Source organism: Phoenix dactylifera, chromosome 3 (assembly GCF_051530095.1).
Source record: "Phoenix dactylifera cultivar Ajwa chromosome 3, Ajwa_hap1_PhDact_Kaust_v1.1, whole genome shotgun sequence".
Classification (NCBI taxonomy): Eukaryota; Viridiplantae; Streptophyta; class Magnoliopsida; order Arecales; family Arecaceae; genus Phoenix; species Phoenix dactylifera.
Genome location: NC_143192.1, coordinates 1036951 through 1052049, shown reverse-complemented (window position 1 = coordinate 1052049; position 15099 = coordinate 1036951). Strand labels below are relative to the sequence as shown.

General features: G+C 42.2%; 1 protein-coding gene across 6 annotated transcripts in view; it reads right to left on the bottom strand.

The window, feature by feature from the left end:
* RECQL2 (RECQ helicase L2) overlaps nt 1-12826 on the bottom strand; it is a 38518-nt gene extending 25692 nt beyond the window's left edge. For 4 of the 6 annotated variants that reach the window (XR_015975995.2, XR_016399719.1, XM_039123782.3 and 1 more), the window contains exons 1-4: nt 12655-12821; nt 11164-11384; nt 10490-10636; nt 10191-10406 (exon numbers count right to left, since the gene is read on the bottom strand). Coding sequence is in view for 4 of the 6 variants with exons in the window: in XM_039123782.3 (XP_038979710.2) it covers nt 10191-10406; nt 10490-10636; nt 11164-11384; nt 12655-12715 (645 nt within the window). In the remaining 2 variants the exon portion in view is untranslated. Of the gene's footprint in view, nt 1-10190; nt 10407-10489; nt 10637-11163; nt 11385-12654 lie in introns of all 6 variants that reach the window. The other 2 variants (XM_088717352.2, XM_039123781.3) reach the window with 2 other exon arrangements.
* Between the last annotated feature and the right edge of the window lie 2273 nt (nt 12827-15099).

The following is a 15099-nucleotide window of genomic DNA, read 5'->3' as shown; positions in this document are numbered from 1 at the left end:
TTTGGAGACCGCGTGACTATTGTCTAGGATTCCCGCCAATGGGGTGGAAACGTTGGCCCTGTCGATTTGTATGAGGAGCTAGTTCCGGCACTATGGGGTGTTTTGGCTCTGCGGAGCATGCTCTGAGGAGCAGAGATTGGGGCACCCTGGGGTGCAGCACTGCGGTGCAGGGCTCCATTTGGAGCAGAGTGTTGACACTTCGGTGTGACCATGCCACTGGGTGATGTGGCCGTAGTCATGCGGTAGAGCTGTGGATTATGTTATGCGTGATATGATAGACTGAAATGGTATATATATATATTACTTGAGTATCGGATTGGTTTGCGGATCATCACATTTATTTGTGCACATGACCTGTAGTTACATTGCATATGCTTTAATACATGTTATCGTGACTTTATGCATGTTGTTACCTACTGAGCTGTTGTAGCTCATACCTGTTTTTGACAAAATTGCAGGAGATGATTGATGGGGGATTCGGGAGGAGAGGACTTATGACACTGGACATAGATAGATTTAGATTCATTTTGTCATAAGTAATTGATCTTGTAAATAAATGTTATCAACTTTATTTGAGACATTTGAAATTGAATTATTGATTTGATTATCTTAAATGATAGATTTTTAGTATTGATATTGTGATCTGATGTTGTGACTTGAGTGTCTGATTATTCAGCCTTGCACGCCCGTGCGGTCCGCCGTGCGGGTGTGCGGCGTCTGGCGCGTCTCGGGCCTAGGTTCGGGTTCGGGGCGTGACAGATTAAGTGGTATCAGAGCTTAGGTTAACGATCATTAGGGACATCAGAACAAAAGAACAATAACTAATGAAAACCCTAGGAGCATAGGGACATATGTGAGGAAATAAGAGTGGGGTAGTAAACTCATAGGATGATTTTTGACTTAACCCTAACTTGTGGTATTATGTCTGTATCAGGATGCCGCCCCGCCGTGCTCGTGTACCACCTCGTCGTCTGATTGAGACGATGGGAGATGATCCGGCGACTCCTCGCCCAGCTGAGCGAGTTCAGGAAGAGGAGATTGCTCCGACAGTTTTAGACCGATCAGAACAGGATCAGGCGGGAGGATCGACCCCAGTATTGGAACTGGTCAGGGAGGTGATTGGGCTGGTCAGACAGCAGAGGGACCCACAGCCACAGCATCCCTCTGCTAGCTCGTCGGATCAGGGGAGGAGCATTGCAGAATTCCGGAAGTTGGCTCCTCCGGCCTTCAAGGGAACCACAGATCCCCAGGAGGCCGAACACTGGCTAGACGAGATGGAGAAGGCCTTCAGGGCCATGGGATGCACCGAGGAGGAGAGAGTCAGATATGCTACTTATATGCTCCAGGACCGGGCACACCACTGGTGGGAGTCAGTGGAGCGGACCATGATACAGGATATCGGGACTGTGACTTGGGCTGGATTTCGGACGGCTTTTTATTCCAAATATTTTCCGTCCAGCCGTGTCAGAGAGTTGGAGAGAGAGTTCCTGAGTCTCTCTCAGGGGAGTATGTCAGTTGAGGATTACGAGGCAGAGTTCGATAGATTGTCTCGTTTTGCACCCTCCCTCGTCCAGGACCCTATAGCCAGGATGAGTAGATTTGAGGAGGGATTGAGACCCCACCTGCGTCGAGGCTTGGCTGCTGTTCATTGGACCGACTATGATGATCTTGTAGACAGAGCGAAGAATATGGAGATTATCTGGAAAGAGACGCAGGAAGCACATAAAGGGAGGCTGAAGAGGGCCAGAGATTCTGATTCGGATAGTGAGCGGCATGTACGTCGACCCGTGCAGATCCGTCACGGAGCAGGACAGCGAGCTCCACCTGGGAGGACTGCACCAGAGCACCGGGTGATATCAGGAACCTGTTATTTTTGCAGTCAGATTGGACACAAGGCCATTGATTGTCCCCGGAGACTGCCCAGGGTTGGAGCATGTTACAGATGTGGCCAACAGGGCCACAAGATGGCTCAGTGTCCTCAGACCCAGTCTAGGACTATTGTCTGTTATGGGTGTGGTCAGCCGGGCCACAGGATTTCTAGTTGTCCCCGGGCCGGATTTGTGCAGAGGCCACCGAGCGCTAGGGCTCCTCAGCGGCAGATTCCCCCTGATCCAGCACAGATTTCTCAGCCAGCCGCTCCCAGACAGCAGACAGGAGGAGGGTCTCGCACCCAGGGACGGGTATATGCACTGACACAGCAGGATGCTCAGGCATCCAACACGGCAGTGACAGGTACCTTATTAGTACATTCTACTTATGCATATGCACTATTCGACTCAGGGGCCACACACTCTTTTATTTCATCTACATATGTGCATAAGCATGATATATTTTGCTCACCCTTGGAGAGGGAATTATGTGTGAGTACCCCAGCTGGGGGTAAGATGATCACTTCACTGATATGCAAGTCTTGCCCAGTAATTGTAGAGGGTAGAGACTTGAAAGCTGACCTTATTGTCATGGACTTACATGAATTTGATTTAATTCTGGGTATGGATTGGTTAGCTATATATCACGCTACCATTGACTGCTTCTCGAAGCGGGTGACTTTCCGAATCCCTGACATTGAAGAGTTTTATTTTGTGGGTGATGGAGGGTGTGTCTCCTCTCAGATAGTGGCAGCCTTACAGGGTATTCGGTCTCTCAGGAAGGGGTGCTCTGTGTATATGGCGGCCGTCATGGATTCTGAGCAGTCGGAACAGAAAATTGAAGACATACCCGTGGTCAGGGAATACCCTGATGTTTTTCCTGATGAGCTTCCTGGTTTACCACCAGTTAGAGAGGTAGAATTTGCCATTGATCTAAACCCTGGTACGGCACCCATATCTAGACCTCCTTACAGAATGGCCCCGGCTGAACTAAAAGAACTGAAGGAACAGTTACAGGAGCTATTGGATCTGGGTTTCATTCGACCCAGTGTCTCTCCTTGGGGTGCACCAGTGTTATTTGTGAGGAAGAAGGACGGCAGTATGAGGCTATGCATTGATTTCCGGGAAATTAACAAAGTGACTATCAAGAACAGGTACCTCCTGCCCCGGATTGATGACTTGTTTGATCAGCTTCAGGGTGCCCAGGTGTTTTCAAAGATTGATCTGCGATCAGGATATCATCAGTTGAGGATAAAGGAGTCTGATATAGCCAAGACTGCCTTCCGCACCAGATATGGCCATTATGAGTATCTGGTGATGCCTTTCGGGTTGACAAATGCTCCAGCTGCATTTATGGATCTGATGAATAGGGTATTTAAACCTTTCTTGGACAAATTTGTAATTGTGTTTATTGATGACATTTTAATCTATTCCAAGAGTCATACTGAGCATGAGCAACACTTGAAAATTGTTTTGAAAATTTTGAGACAGAATCAATTGTATGGGAAACTGAAGAAATGTCAGTTCTGGCTGGATCAGGTGATGTTCTTGGGGCATGTGGTATCTAAAGAAGGAATTATGGTTGACCCGAAGAAGATCGAAGCTGTAGTTGACTGGAGCAGACCGACAAATGTATCAGAGATCCGCAGTTTTCTTGGATTAGCCGGCTATTACAGAAGATTTGTAGAAGGCTTCTCTAGTATTGCTGGGCCCTTGACTCGACTCACTCGCAAAGGAGTGAAATTCGAGTGGTCAGATCAGTGTGAGAAGAGCTTCGAGGAATTGAAGCGCCGGCTAGTGTCAGCACCTATTTTGACTCTGCCAGTCACGGGTGTTGATTATATTATTTACAGTGATGCCTCCAAGAAGGGTTTGGGCTGTGTGCTGATGCAGAATGGAAAAGTTATTGCCTACGCCTCTAGACAGCTCAAGCCTTATGAAGAAAATTATCCCACTCATGATCTTGAGCTTGCAGCTGTGGTGTTTGCTTTAAAGATATGGAGGCACTATTTGTATGGAGAGACATGTCAGGTATATACTGATCATAAAAGCCTGAAATATCTCTTTACTCAAAAAGAGCTGAACATGAGACAGAGGAGGTGGTTGGAGTTGTTAAAAGATTATGATCTGACTATCCACTATCACCCTGGAAAGGCAAATGTAGTAGCAGATGCACTGAGCCGGAAATCTTCAGGGAATATTGCAGCCTTGATTACTACTCAGAAGGATATTCTGGAAGATCTGAGGAGAGCAGAGATAGAGGTGTATCTACATGAGGCTACTATGAAATTGGCAAACTTGCGAGTCCAGCCTACACTTATTGATAGAATTAAGGCAGCGCAAGTTGATGACCCTCGACTCCAGAAGATCAGGAAAGATATCGAGTCTGGTACACAGTCAGATTTCCGTATACATGAAGATGGCTCTTTGAGGTTTATTAACAGAGTCTGTGTTCCAGAAAATCCTGGTCTGAAGAAGGAAATCATGGATGAAGCTCACAGTACGGGATATACAGTGCACCCAGGCAGTACCAAGATGTACAAGGATCTGAAAGCGGTGTTTTGGTGGAATAACATGAAGAGGGAGATTGCCCAGCATGTATCGCAATGCTTAACTTGTCAGCAAGTTAAGATTGAGCATCAGAGACCAGCAGGTATGCTACAGCCTCTGCCGATTCCAGAGTGGAAATGGGAGCATATCACTATGGATTTCGTATCAGGACTACCTCGTACCCTTAGAGGTCATGATTCAGTCTGGGTGATTGTAGACAGACTGACCAAAACAGCTCATTTTCTGGCAATCAAGACTGGGATGACACTGGAGAAGCTGGCAGAATTATATATCGAGCAGATAGTACGGCTGCACGGAGTTCCAGTATCCATTGTATCAGACAGAGATTCCCGGTTTGTGGCACATTTCTGGGGCAGCTTGCACAGAGCTTTGGGGACCACCCTTAGTTTCAGTACAGCCTTTCATCCACAGACAGATGGACAGTCTGAGAGGACTATCCAGATTTTAGAGGATATGCTGAGAGCCTGCTCTATTGATATGAGGGGCTCTTGGGATCATCACTTGTCACTGGTAGAGTTTGCTTATAATAATAGCTACCAGGCAAGCATACAGATGGCTCCTTATGAAGCTCTATATGGTAGGAAGTGTAGATCGCCTATCTGTTGGGATGATGTGGGGGAGAGGAAGATCTTGGGTCCAGAAATGGTGCAGCAGACAATGGAAAAGATTCAGTTGATCAGAGAACGACTCCGAGCAGCTCAGAGTAGACAGAAAAGCTATGCAGATATCAGGAGGCGGGAATTGGAATTTCAGGTCGGAGATCATGTGTTCCTCAGAGTATCCCCTTCTAAAGGGATCATGCGGTTTGGAGTTCGAGGCAAGCTCAGTCCGAGATATGTGGGACCCTTCGAGATTCTCGAGAGAGTTGGATCTGTTGCTTATAGACTGGCACTTCCACCTGCTCTATCGGGAGTTCATTCTGTATTTCATGTCTCCATGCTGAGGAAGTATATTGCTGATCCAAATCATGTGATTGATGTGGCACCTTTGCAGCTTCGCGCCGATCTTACATATGTGGAGCAGCCTGTCCGTATAGTGGATAGGAAGGACCAAGTCTTGAGAAGACGCACTATCCCATATGTCAAGGTCCAGTGGAGCAATCATAGTGAGAGAGAAGCCACCTGGGAGCTGGAGGAGGAGATGAGAGAAAAGTATCCAGCCTTGTTCTCGGATTGAGGTATGTTTTTAATTTCGAGGACGAAATTTCTTTTTAGTTGGTTAGAGTGTGAAGACCCGAACTGAAGTCGGCAAGGAGTGCCGACTTCAGTTGGGTCATCGTGGTTTGCCCACGAAGACCACGCCGGCCGAACGGCCAGCGAGATCTCCGCACGCCCTTCCCCTCTCTCCCTCTCCCTCTCTCCCTCTCTCTCTCTCGCTCTTTCTCTTCTCTGAGAGCCCCAACCCTTGTTCCATTTCATTTTTCCTCCTCATTTTCCCCTCTTCTAGAGACGGTCGCCGGAGCCGTAGGCGTCGCCGGAGCCGCCATCGCCGCCGGAGAAGCCACTCGTCGACCGCCGGAGGTGAGAAAGACTACACATTTACTGTTTTATGGATTTAAGAGGGGAAAGAATAAGGTTAGGTTAATCAATTTCATGCCCTGTTTCGGAAAGACATTTTTTTTTTTTGATCGACCGGCCGACGGTGGCCGGCCGAGGTCAATCCGGCCGAAATGGGTTCGGCCGGAGGTGGGTGACGGGGGGCCGGGCTTCCAGCCCCGGTCTCCCTCTCTTTCCTCCCTTTTTCTTCCTCTCTCTCTCTCTCCTTCTTCTCTCTTTCTTCCCGTTCGGTGCCGCCTGTGAAGGTGGGGTAGCCGACGGCGGCTGGCCGAGCACGCCGCCGAGGACCACGGTCGGCCGCCGAGGGCCGACCACCAGCCACCTTCTTCTTCTTCTTCTTCTTCTTCTCCTTCTTCCTCTTCTTCTTCTTCCTCTTCTTCTTCTTCTTCCGCCGGCTGGGTGTTTTCCTTGCATCATTTTCTGTGCCCTGTTGGTGTCTCAAACCAGGCACAGATGAGCTTTGGGTGTTTCCTTTGCATCGAAATCCGTGCCTTAAGGGTGAACCAGACTTTGAACCGGGTTTAAATTGTGAACCGGTTCCACCTATTCCATGAATGGGTTTTGTTATGGTCTGATCAGACCTGGTTTGGGTTGGGCTAGGGGTCTGTGTTGGGCTGAGTCGGGCCAAATTGGAACTGTGGGCTGGTTTGGGTTGGGCTCGAAATCTGATCCGGACCTGTTATCTGGTTTGGCTCAATTGGGCTTAATCTGTGTTGGGCCACGATTGACTTGAGTTTAAAGGATCCTGATTTTAGAGTCTATGTTTGATCTTAGGGGCCCATTCTTGGATCTATGAACTTAAGGGTTTAAGGGATTAGAAATAGTTTAAATTATATTTCTTAGTTAATTAAATAATTAAAGTTTGTGTTTTAATCAGGGGTTCGTGATATCTGTGGCAGGGATTCTTAAGCTAACCCAGGTAGGTAACCTTGCTTAAAGTATGATTTACATGTACTATGCATATGTGTATGATTATTTCCAGCATATTGATATGTTTTATATTCTTGGCAGTATTATTATTTAGAAGCATGTTTTTGACTGGAAATCGATCATCTGAAAATCTATTATGCATATATTGGTTTTGAAAACTTATGTTTATATTAAGTTTAATTGTTGGAATTTGTGGATGTGATTTTGGAGACCGCGTGACTATTGTCTAGGATTCCCGCCAATGGGGTGGAAACGTTGGCCCTGTCGATTTGTATGAGGAGCTAGTTCCGGCACTATGGGGTGTTTTGGCTCTGCGGAGCATGCTCTGAGGAGCAGAGATTGGGGCACCCTGGGGTGCAGCACTGCGGTGCAGGGCTCCATTTGGAGCAGAGTGTTGACACTTCGGTGTGACCATGCCACTGGGTGATGTGGCCGTAGTCATGCGGTAGAGCTGTGGATTATGTTATGCGTGATATGATAGACTGAAATGGTATATATATATATTACTTGAGTATCGGATTGGTTTGCGGATCATCACATTTATTTGTGCACATGACCTGTAGTTACATTGCATATGCTTTAATACATGTTATCGTGACTTTATGCATGTTGTTACCTACTGAGCTGTTGTAGCTCATACCTGTTTTTGACAAAATTGCAGGAGATGATTGATGGGGGATTCGGGAGGAGAGGACTTATGACACTGGACATAGATAGATTTAGATTCATTTTGTCATAAGTAATTGATCTTGTAAATAAATGTTATCAACTTTATTTGAGACATTTGAAATTGAATTATTGATTTGATTATCTTAAATGATAGATTTTTAGTATTGATATTGTGATCTGATGTTGTGACTTGAGTGTCTGATTATTCAGCCTTGCACGCCCGTGCGGTCCGCCGTGCGGGTGTGCGGCGTCTGGCGCGTCTCGGGCCTAGGTTCGGGTTCGGGGCGTGACATCCTTTAACATCCCGAACATATGCAAAATATGACCATTGTCATAATAGTAAGCTTTATCCTAGTTATTTTGAATTGGCTTTACAGATCCTTCTGTATCATTCATTATTATGGAGGGGCCTATCCTTTACCAAAGCAGGCATTTTTAAATAATTTTCCATATCTGCATTCATCTTTTTTTATTCTAGAGCTTTTAACAGAAATCCAATCACTCTTCCTCATGTAACCCATGCCAATTATCCATCTCATTCTAATTTTTTATAGTCTCTTGCTGCTATCTTGATTTCCATACTTGGTCGACTTGCTTTCATCAACCCTGCCTCACAAGCTCAGTGAATACTTCACCTTCAAGCGTTGTCATTTGTTCTCTAAAGCCTCAAATGCACATTCAAAGTATCTACATCAGCAGCCCATTTCAGGCCTGAATGGGCCGAATATGCAGTATTTTAAACCTCGCCCTAAAACTTAGCTACTGAAAGCAGGTCTAGTGTGGGTACAAGAAAGTGGGTCTCTTTAGTAAAAATAACAAGAAAACACCTAGGAAACAAGTGCTGGGACAAGTTTCTGGGGAGATTCAGAAGGGGTTGTGCCACCATAAGTGGAAGACTCTTGCTACTCAAACCTAAATAAACATGCAAAAGGCATTCAAAGCTGCTTCACCAACAGACTTGATATCTTTTTTTTTTCTCCCTGCAGCCCCCATAGATACAAGACTCTCTACTGTTGCTTCAGAGACATAAACCGCTTGTACCTTGACTTTCTCTATGCCATCTTAGTAATCTCAAGATGATTTCTGTAACCTCAGCTATATGACAGCCCAATGCCACATCTATTTTGCAGTTCTTCTCTCCTGAGCACTGCCTGCTCATGGTTTTCCTAATATCATTTGTCTGCAATATCATAGTAATGTTCTAAACCTTATCCTCTCATCTGCTAGCCTATTTCTTTCTAGTGAACTTCATAAAAATTAACCCACTTTGCTATTAGTCAATTTTGTGGGTTAGTTTACTCGATCTTAGCATTGATCACCAGGCACATTGACCTGCAATATGTTGTCAAATTGGCTGCCCTTCAAGCCATTCTAGCTCACCTACTTAACATGCATCATCATCAGCATTGCACCTTTGAGCCTTCTGCTCAGTTGCTAAACTGTTGGTTTTCTCATGCTTGTAACTCCTCATTTTTGTCATAATCAGTCATCTCAATTATCTTAGGCACTGTAAGTATAATTTTATGTATCCCTTTGAGCAGAACCATACCATAATCATCCAGCCTTGTCTTAATTAGTTGGGAACTGGGTCGGCTATCCATTTGAGTAGAACAAAACAAAAGATTTCATGTATGAAAAGTATGTAAAGACTACCAACAACAATATGCATTCACTCATACAAGAACATGAAATAATATGTTTGCAGAAAGCATAAACAGATATGAAGTAAAATGCATACATAATACACTAGCCATATGAACTTTTCAACTACCACGCTTCAAACTTAATGTGGACCATAGCAGGAGTTTTCACATGAAAGTTGAAGACTTCTTCTCACATGACAGATGCTAAATGATGAAAATAAGCAAATTGGTTTACCCCTTGGTATCCAATTATGATTGGAGCCTCAACTTCATTTCTATCTTTAAATTAAACACAGCACATGTTCTAGTTACTTATAAGACCATTATCCTTCAAAACTTTCATTTATAATTCTAATAATTTCTCCTCTTGCTGGACGACAGAGAAAATCAACGACTATTATTAACAGTAAAAATTTGATCAAATAATTATTAATAGTAAATGTCCAATGAAATAATTAGTTAGAAACATGCCATAATTTTCCATATTATTCAATTTGTTGATAATGATCCATATATACCACAGTTACATGTTAATACATACACATCTCATCAGTTCATCCAAAAAGTAGATAACCATTATTTTCAAATATCACTAGTTTACTAACAACATAGACTAATTTTAGGTCACCCAAAAGAGAAAAGATGTTAGATCTTAACCTTCATATGCAAGATGTACAACCCAATATATTCCATCAATTTAGTTGATTTTCAGAGACTAATAACATTTCTAACCCACAAGGTAGAATTGGAACAATGGCTCTTAATTGAGAAACTACTGAGTATTCATTTAATGGTTAAAGGCAAGAGGTGATTTTCCTCTTCTTGCCTCTCTAGTTCTACACTTGACTTCAAATTAATCAATCTTTGAAATCCTGACATTCAAGAAAGTACACCATCACCCATAATAGCTTTCTGCAAGGTCTGAAGAGCATAATCAAAAAATCATTACTCACATCAATTGCTACAAGAGAAAGGCGCCCGCCATTATGGCACTTTTCAAGCTTAGACATAAATCTCTTGCTCTTAGAAATCTTTTCAGGTGTAACATATAATATCTTCATTTCACCTTCGCCTTTATCGAGGGCTTTGTAGATAAATTTTTCATCTTCTTTACTTGTGGTTGAAGTTAACATGTAAGCTGGAATTCCCAATGCTGTCAGTCCCATAACCTGAAAAAATAGCATTTCAAAACTAAGAAGCTTTGACAAGTAACATGTGTAATAGGTGATATGTTATGATCAAATATAAGCACCTGATCCTGAATTAGAGAAAGCAAAGGACTGACAACCAGGGCAACACCATTACAAAGTACAGCTGGAAGTTGATAACAGAGGCTCTTACCACCACCTGCAGCCATTATAACCAAAACATCTCTTCCACTCATGACGGCATTTACAATCTGGTGGTTGTAAAATATACGTTAAATAAGCTCATGAACAAACTAGGCTAATGCATACATTGTCGTAAGGCTGTGAGACTATTGGAATGCAAAAAAGCACTTATGGCAAAATGGCACCCTAAAAAATGCAAAATAAATTAGTACTTTAGAAACACTTTCAACATCTGATAAGGATCCCCTAACCATTACAAAAATTGGTACTCTGCAAAATGTGTTATTCCAGATCAAGAGAAGTTGAGTATCTTAAAGCAAAATGGCAGACCAATAAATGCTGTGTGTGTGTGTGTGAGAGAGAGAGAGAGAAGGATGGTGCATCTGACAAAATGAGGCTGCCTATAACCATTCCTGTTACCATTATAAATAAAAAGCGATAAGACCATTTCTATGAACAACATTCAGGCTGGCAATGCCGTTCACATGATATGTGATAGTGATGATTTAGAACTAATAGTCAACTTTGAAGAGTTTTCCCCTGCTTTACTAATAGAAAAAGAAAGAAATTTTACTAGTAGTTGCAGTATACTTACTTCACGTTGATTTGCTCGATAAGAGGAAATCCCAAAAACATTGAATCTAATATCATCAGCCCGAGAATCCCACTCAAAGTTCCCAGACCAATCTTCTGCAGCTATGGAAGCATTGTTATTTGCTTCATTTTCAGATGTTTTACATTCTTCCAACAAGGCCTTGAGCTCAGATTGTTTCCTGTACAACCTTTCTTGGTGGTCAAGTAATATGTTAATTTGGTCTGAAAAGTGCAAAATTCAATAGGAGGGAAGCTGCATCAGTATTTATTATATACTGTCGTGAACAGATATGTATGTAGATATATGAGGGCAAAGTGATCATACAGAAATATATTGATCACACAATAGAAGCATTGTGTTTGTTCTGAAAACGTGTCCAATGGATCTTAGAGGATCTGTTACTCTGCATGGTAATTGTTGTTGAATTACCAATGTTCCTTTCTAATTAGTGGCGCTTGATCTATTTGTTCAAAATCTTCTCAGGTTCTTGCCCTCTAAGAGAATGAACATATGCACATGGATACTCCAGATAAAAAGAAAAAAAGAAAGGAAGGAAGGGAGGAAGAAAGAAAGGAGAAAAAAACGAAAAGAAACATTTCAATTTTCAAGAGACTTGAGAGAATTTACCAATTAACCAACTTGAGGGTGCGGTTGCTTATGCGATTGTTTTTTATTTTTATCTTATTTTTTACAGTCTAGTGGCAGCAAGGTCTTGATCATGCAGATATTCCAAACTAAGGAACCCTCTCCAAAACCATTATTTACTGTTAAAGTGGATAAACAGACATTATTTGCCAGTTCATTTCTTTACTGAGTTTATTTGAGAATTAGATAATGACATCACAGACAATTACAGGAGCTAACTGTCTTATATACTTAAACCACCGTTTACTGAATAAAAAACTACTATTTCCAAGCTGGTGTAGAGATTTGGCTTCAGAAATATTACTCTATTTAGTTGAACAGTGAAAATATCAAATAACAGCAACAGTTCCCCATGATTATAATATATAATGCAATGGAAGACCTCCAAAAACTCGATAGCGGCCATCAATTTAAAGCTTGTATTTGACCAGGCAGATCATCATCATCAATTTTTGGGCTTCTCCGATTCTTAATAAAAATTACCGTATTAACAAAATAACCCTAATCTCTTATCAAAGACCTTTAGACGTGAAAGCCAATTACTTTAAAAATCAATCAAGAATCAACTTCGCAGCCACAAATTGAAATTTTTCAGGATAAATATATTCAGCTACGCGTAAACATTCAGCAATTAAGCAAAAAGAAACATCTCCATCAAAGCGAGCAATTAAGAGAACAAGCCCACCCAGAAATCAAATGACGAGTCCTGCAGCATTCTTTTAGAACACTAAATATCAAACTACTCCTCCTCCTCCATCGATTCAAGAAGAAAGGAAGAGGATCGAGCAGTAAGAGCAGCAGCATTTCGAGTAAAGAAAAGAAATCGACTAAAACCCTAATCTTTACCTTGGACGTCTTGGAGCTCGGCCTCAACGCAGAGGAGTTCCCCCACGACATCGTTCTCCATGGGAATTCCCAAAGCAGATGCCGCCGTTTGGCCCCTGCGGCATCGAAAAATAGGAGGAAGGGCGCGATTGCTGAGCCGCAGCCGCAGACTTGACCCCAACCGGGTTCGGCTAGCATTGGTTCGGATTAGACTTTACATATAATTTGCTGTTCACCTTTTTTATGGGTAAATAAGTTGAATTCGCGATACTTGGGATGCGGAAAAAATAGATTTTTGTCAATTTACGCATCAAAACTTATTCTAATCCTATGTATTTCAAGAACATAATTTAATTACTTGAGGGTATTCAAGATGAATAGCATTAGAAAAATCAAAAAGTGAGTTAAAATGACATGGAAATTCAATGAATTGGGTATATATTACAATTTTTAATTAAAATTATTTTACATACAAAAGTGGAAGTATTGTGAACTCAAGTCAAATTTGAATCAATTTGCAAGCACCTGGCTTCAAGTTTAATAAATTAGAGAACATCAATTCAGTTATTGTTCTTTCTGTAGATGTATAGCTGGAAAAAATAATAACATAATTGTTGCTATATATAAGAAGTATTGAAAATAATAATAATATATCTTTTGCAATAAATAAGAAATATTGGATGAAAACATGACCGTTCATACATTATTTTTTACATGCATCCTCATATATCCAGTTTTGGCACACAAAAATATGTACAAACTCGAGAGCAAGCTAGGCCTTCCTCATGTTCTATAATCACTTTTATTTTCAAAAATTCATTTCATAGCCAAGCTGAGCTCGAGGCGGTGTAATCTGATCTAAACTCAAGCCATTTACACGTAGCTGGTTCGAGAGAGCTAATGTAAGTCATGCATAGCAAAATTCTTCCAGCTTTTATATCTTGTGTGCATGTGACTAGGCAAGAGGAATTAGTTATATACATCATGATAAGAAATCAGAGAAGTTTAGATGTGCATGATGGTTTAGAGAAATTTTCTTTATACTGTGTCAGGGAGCTGAATATTTCTTACTGCATGTTTGCAGGTTAGGGAATTACACACATTAAAGGGACATATGAAGTCTGTCGCGAGGCTGAAGAGCTTGGATAGCGTGTGACTGCTCAAACTTCAGCACCATTAGGAATGGCAAGCATCTCAATTGAACTTTCGGAAAATATCCTCCATATTTCTGCTGCTGATGAGTAATTTTTGTGAACGGCTTTTATCAGGCTGTATGTAATCTATCATCATCCCATAACATGAACTACACTATAATATCTTGATAATTTTTCTGGAACTTAAATCCACTGTTTTTCCTATAGGTGTTCTGCCTTTTCGGTTCTATGTATAAGCATTTTTTCCTCTTTCTAATCCATTAGCTGTCCTTTTTTTTTGTTGCTGAAAATAGAAGTCTCATACATAATATGCATGAATACAATCAAAAAAATCAAAAAGCAGTACATCATGAAGAGCGCTAGGCAACTCCGCCAGTTACTTCCATAGGTGGTCCCCCGAGTGGTTAGCAACAAAAAAAAGCTACCAATCTGTCGCTCCATTGGTCTCTTTAAACACATGCTTCGTCTGAAGCATCAGCCCGTCGGAAACCATGGCCCAGATGTCTCTCACTAGCGGATGGTAGTCGCCAAACCTTCTATAAGCCTGCCGAATCTACCTAATAACTGACGCAGAGTCATCCTCCAGGAGGACATCTCTTCCTCGCAAGGCATGCTAAACATAGCATAAGTCCGACCAGGGCACTCTCAACTCCGTCTCTAGCATCGATGTGTCAAACAAGTGGCAATCCCCGGCCGTAATTACTCTGGAGTTTTTCATTTCTGGTTTCTTTCTGGAGCCTGGCTAGCCTTTACTATAAGAAAGGTCTAAATGCATCTTGTTGATCTCTTGGAGATTGGCACACGATATGGAGCTCGCTCTGTGAGCATCTCTCAGAGGTTGTTCCCCCTTTTGTTTGTTAAAATTTTCTCTTAATTTCCAATACAAGGGACTGGTCCGGTGGGTGTGTGCTGGATTTATCTAGTTTGGTCTACCTTTGGTGTTGGATTTATTTTGGACCGGCTGGTACAAGCAAAAGCTCCCTGGACCCATCTAATGCCGACTTGGCAATTTCGTCTTCTACCGGTTTTCAAAGTCATCGGTAATTTAGAACTTAATGAGGAATTTTCCGCATGCATGAGTAGCCCTTCGCGTTACCTCTTTACAGCTACTCGTTGTACTTTGATCATGCTCACCGGTTGATACTCCATATAGCTAAAGCAAACGTTCAAAATTTTTGAAAATCGGATGGGTCGGATCCGACTGAATTCGAATTTTTTGAGTTTGAACCAGTTATACATGGACTTGATCTAGTCCAAATGATTTGTTGGATCAAAAATTATAGCCGTAGATTTGTTCCATTATAATTTTATT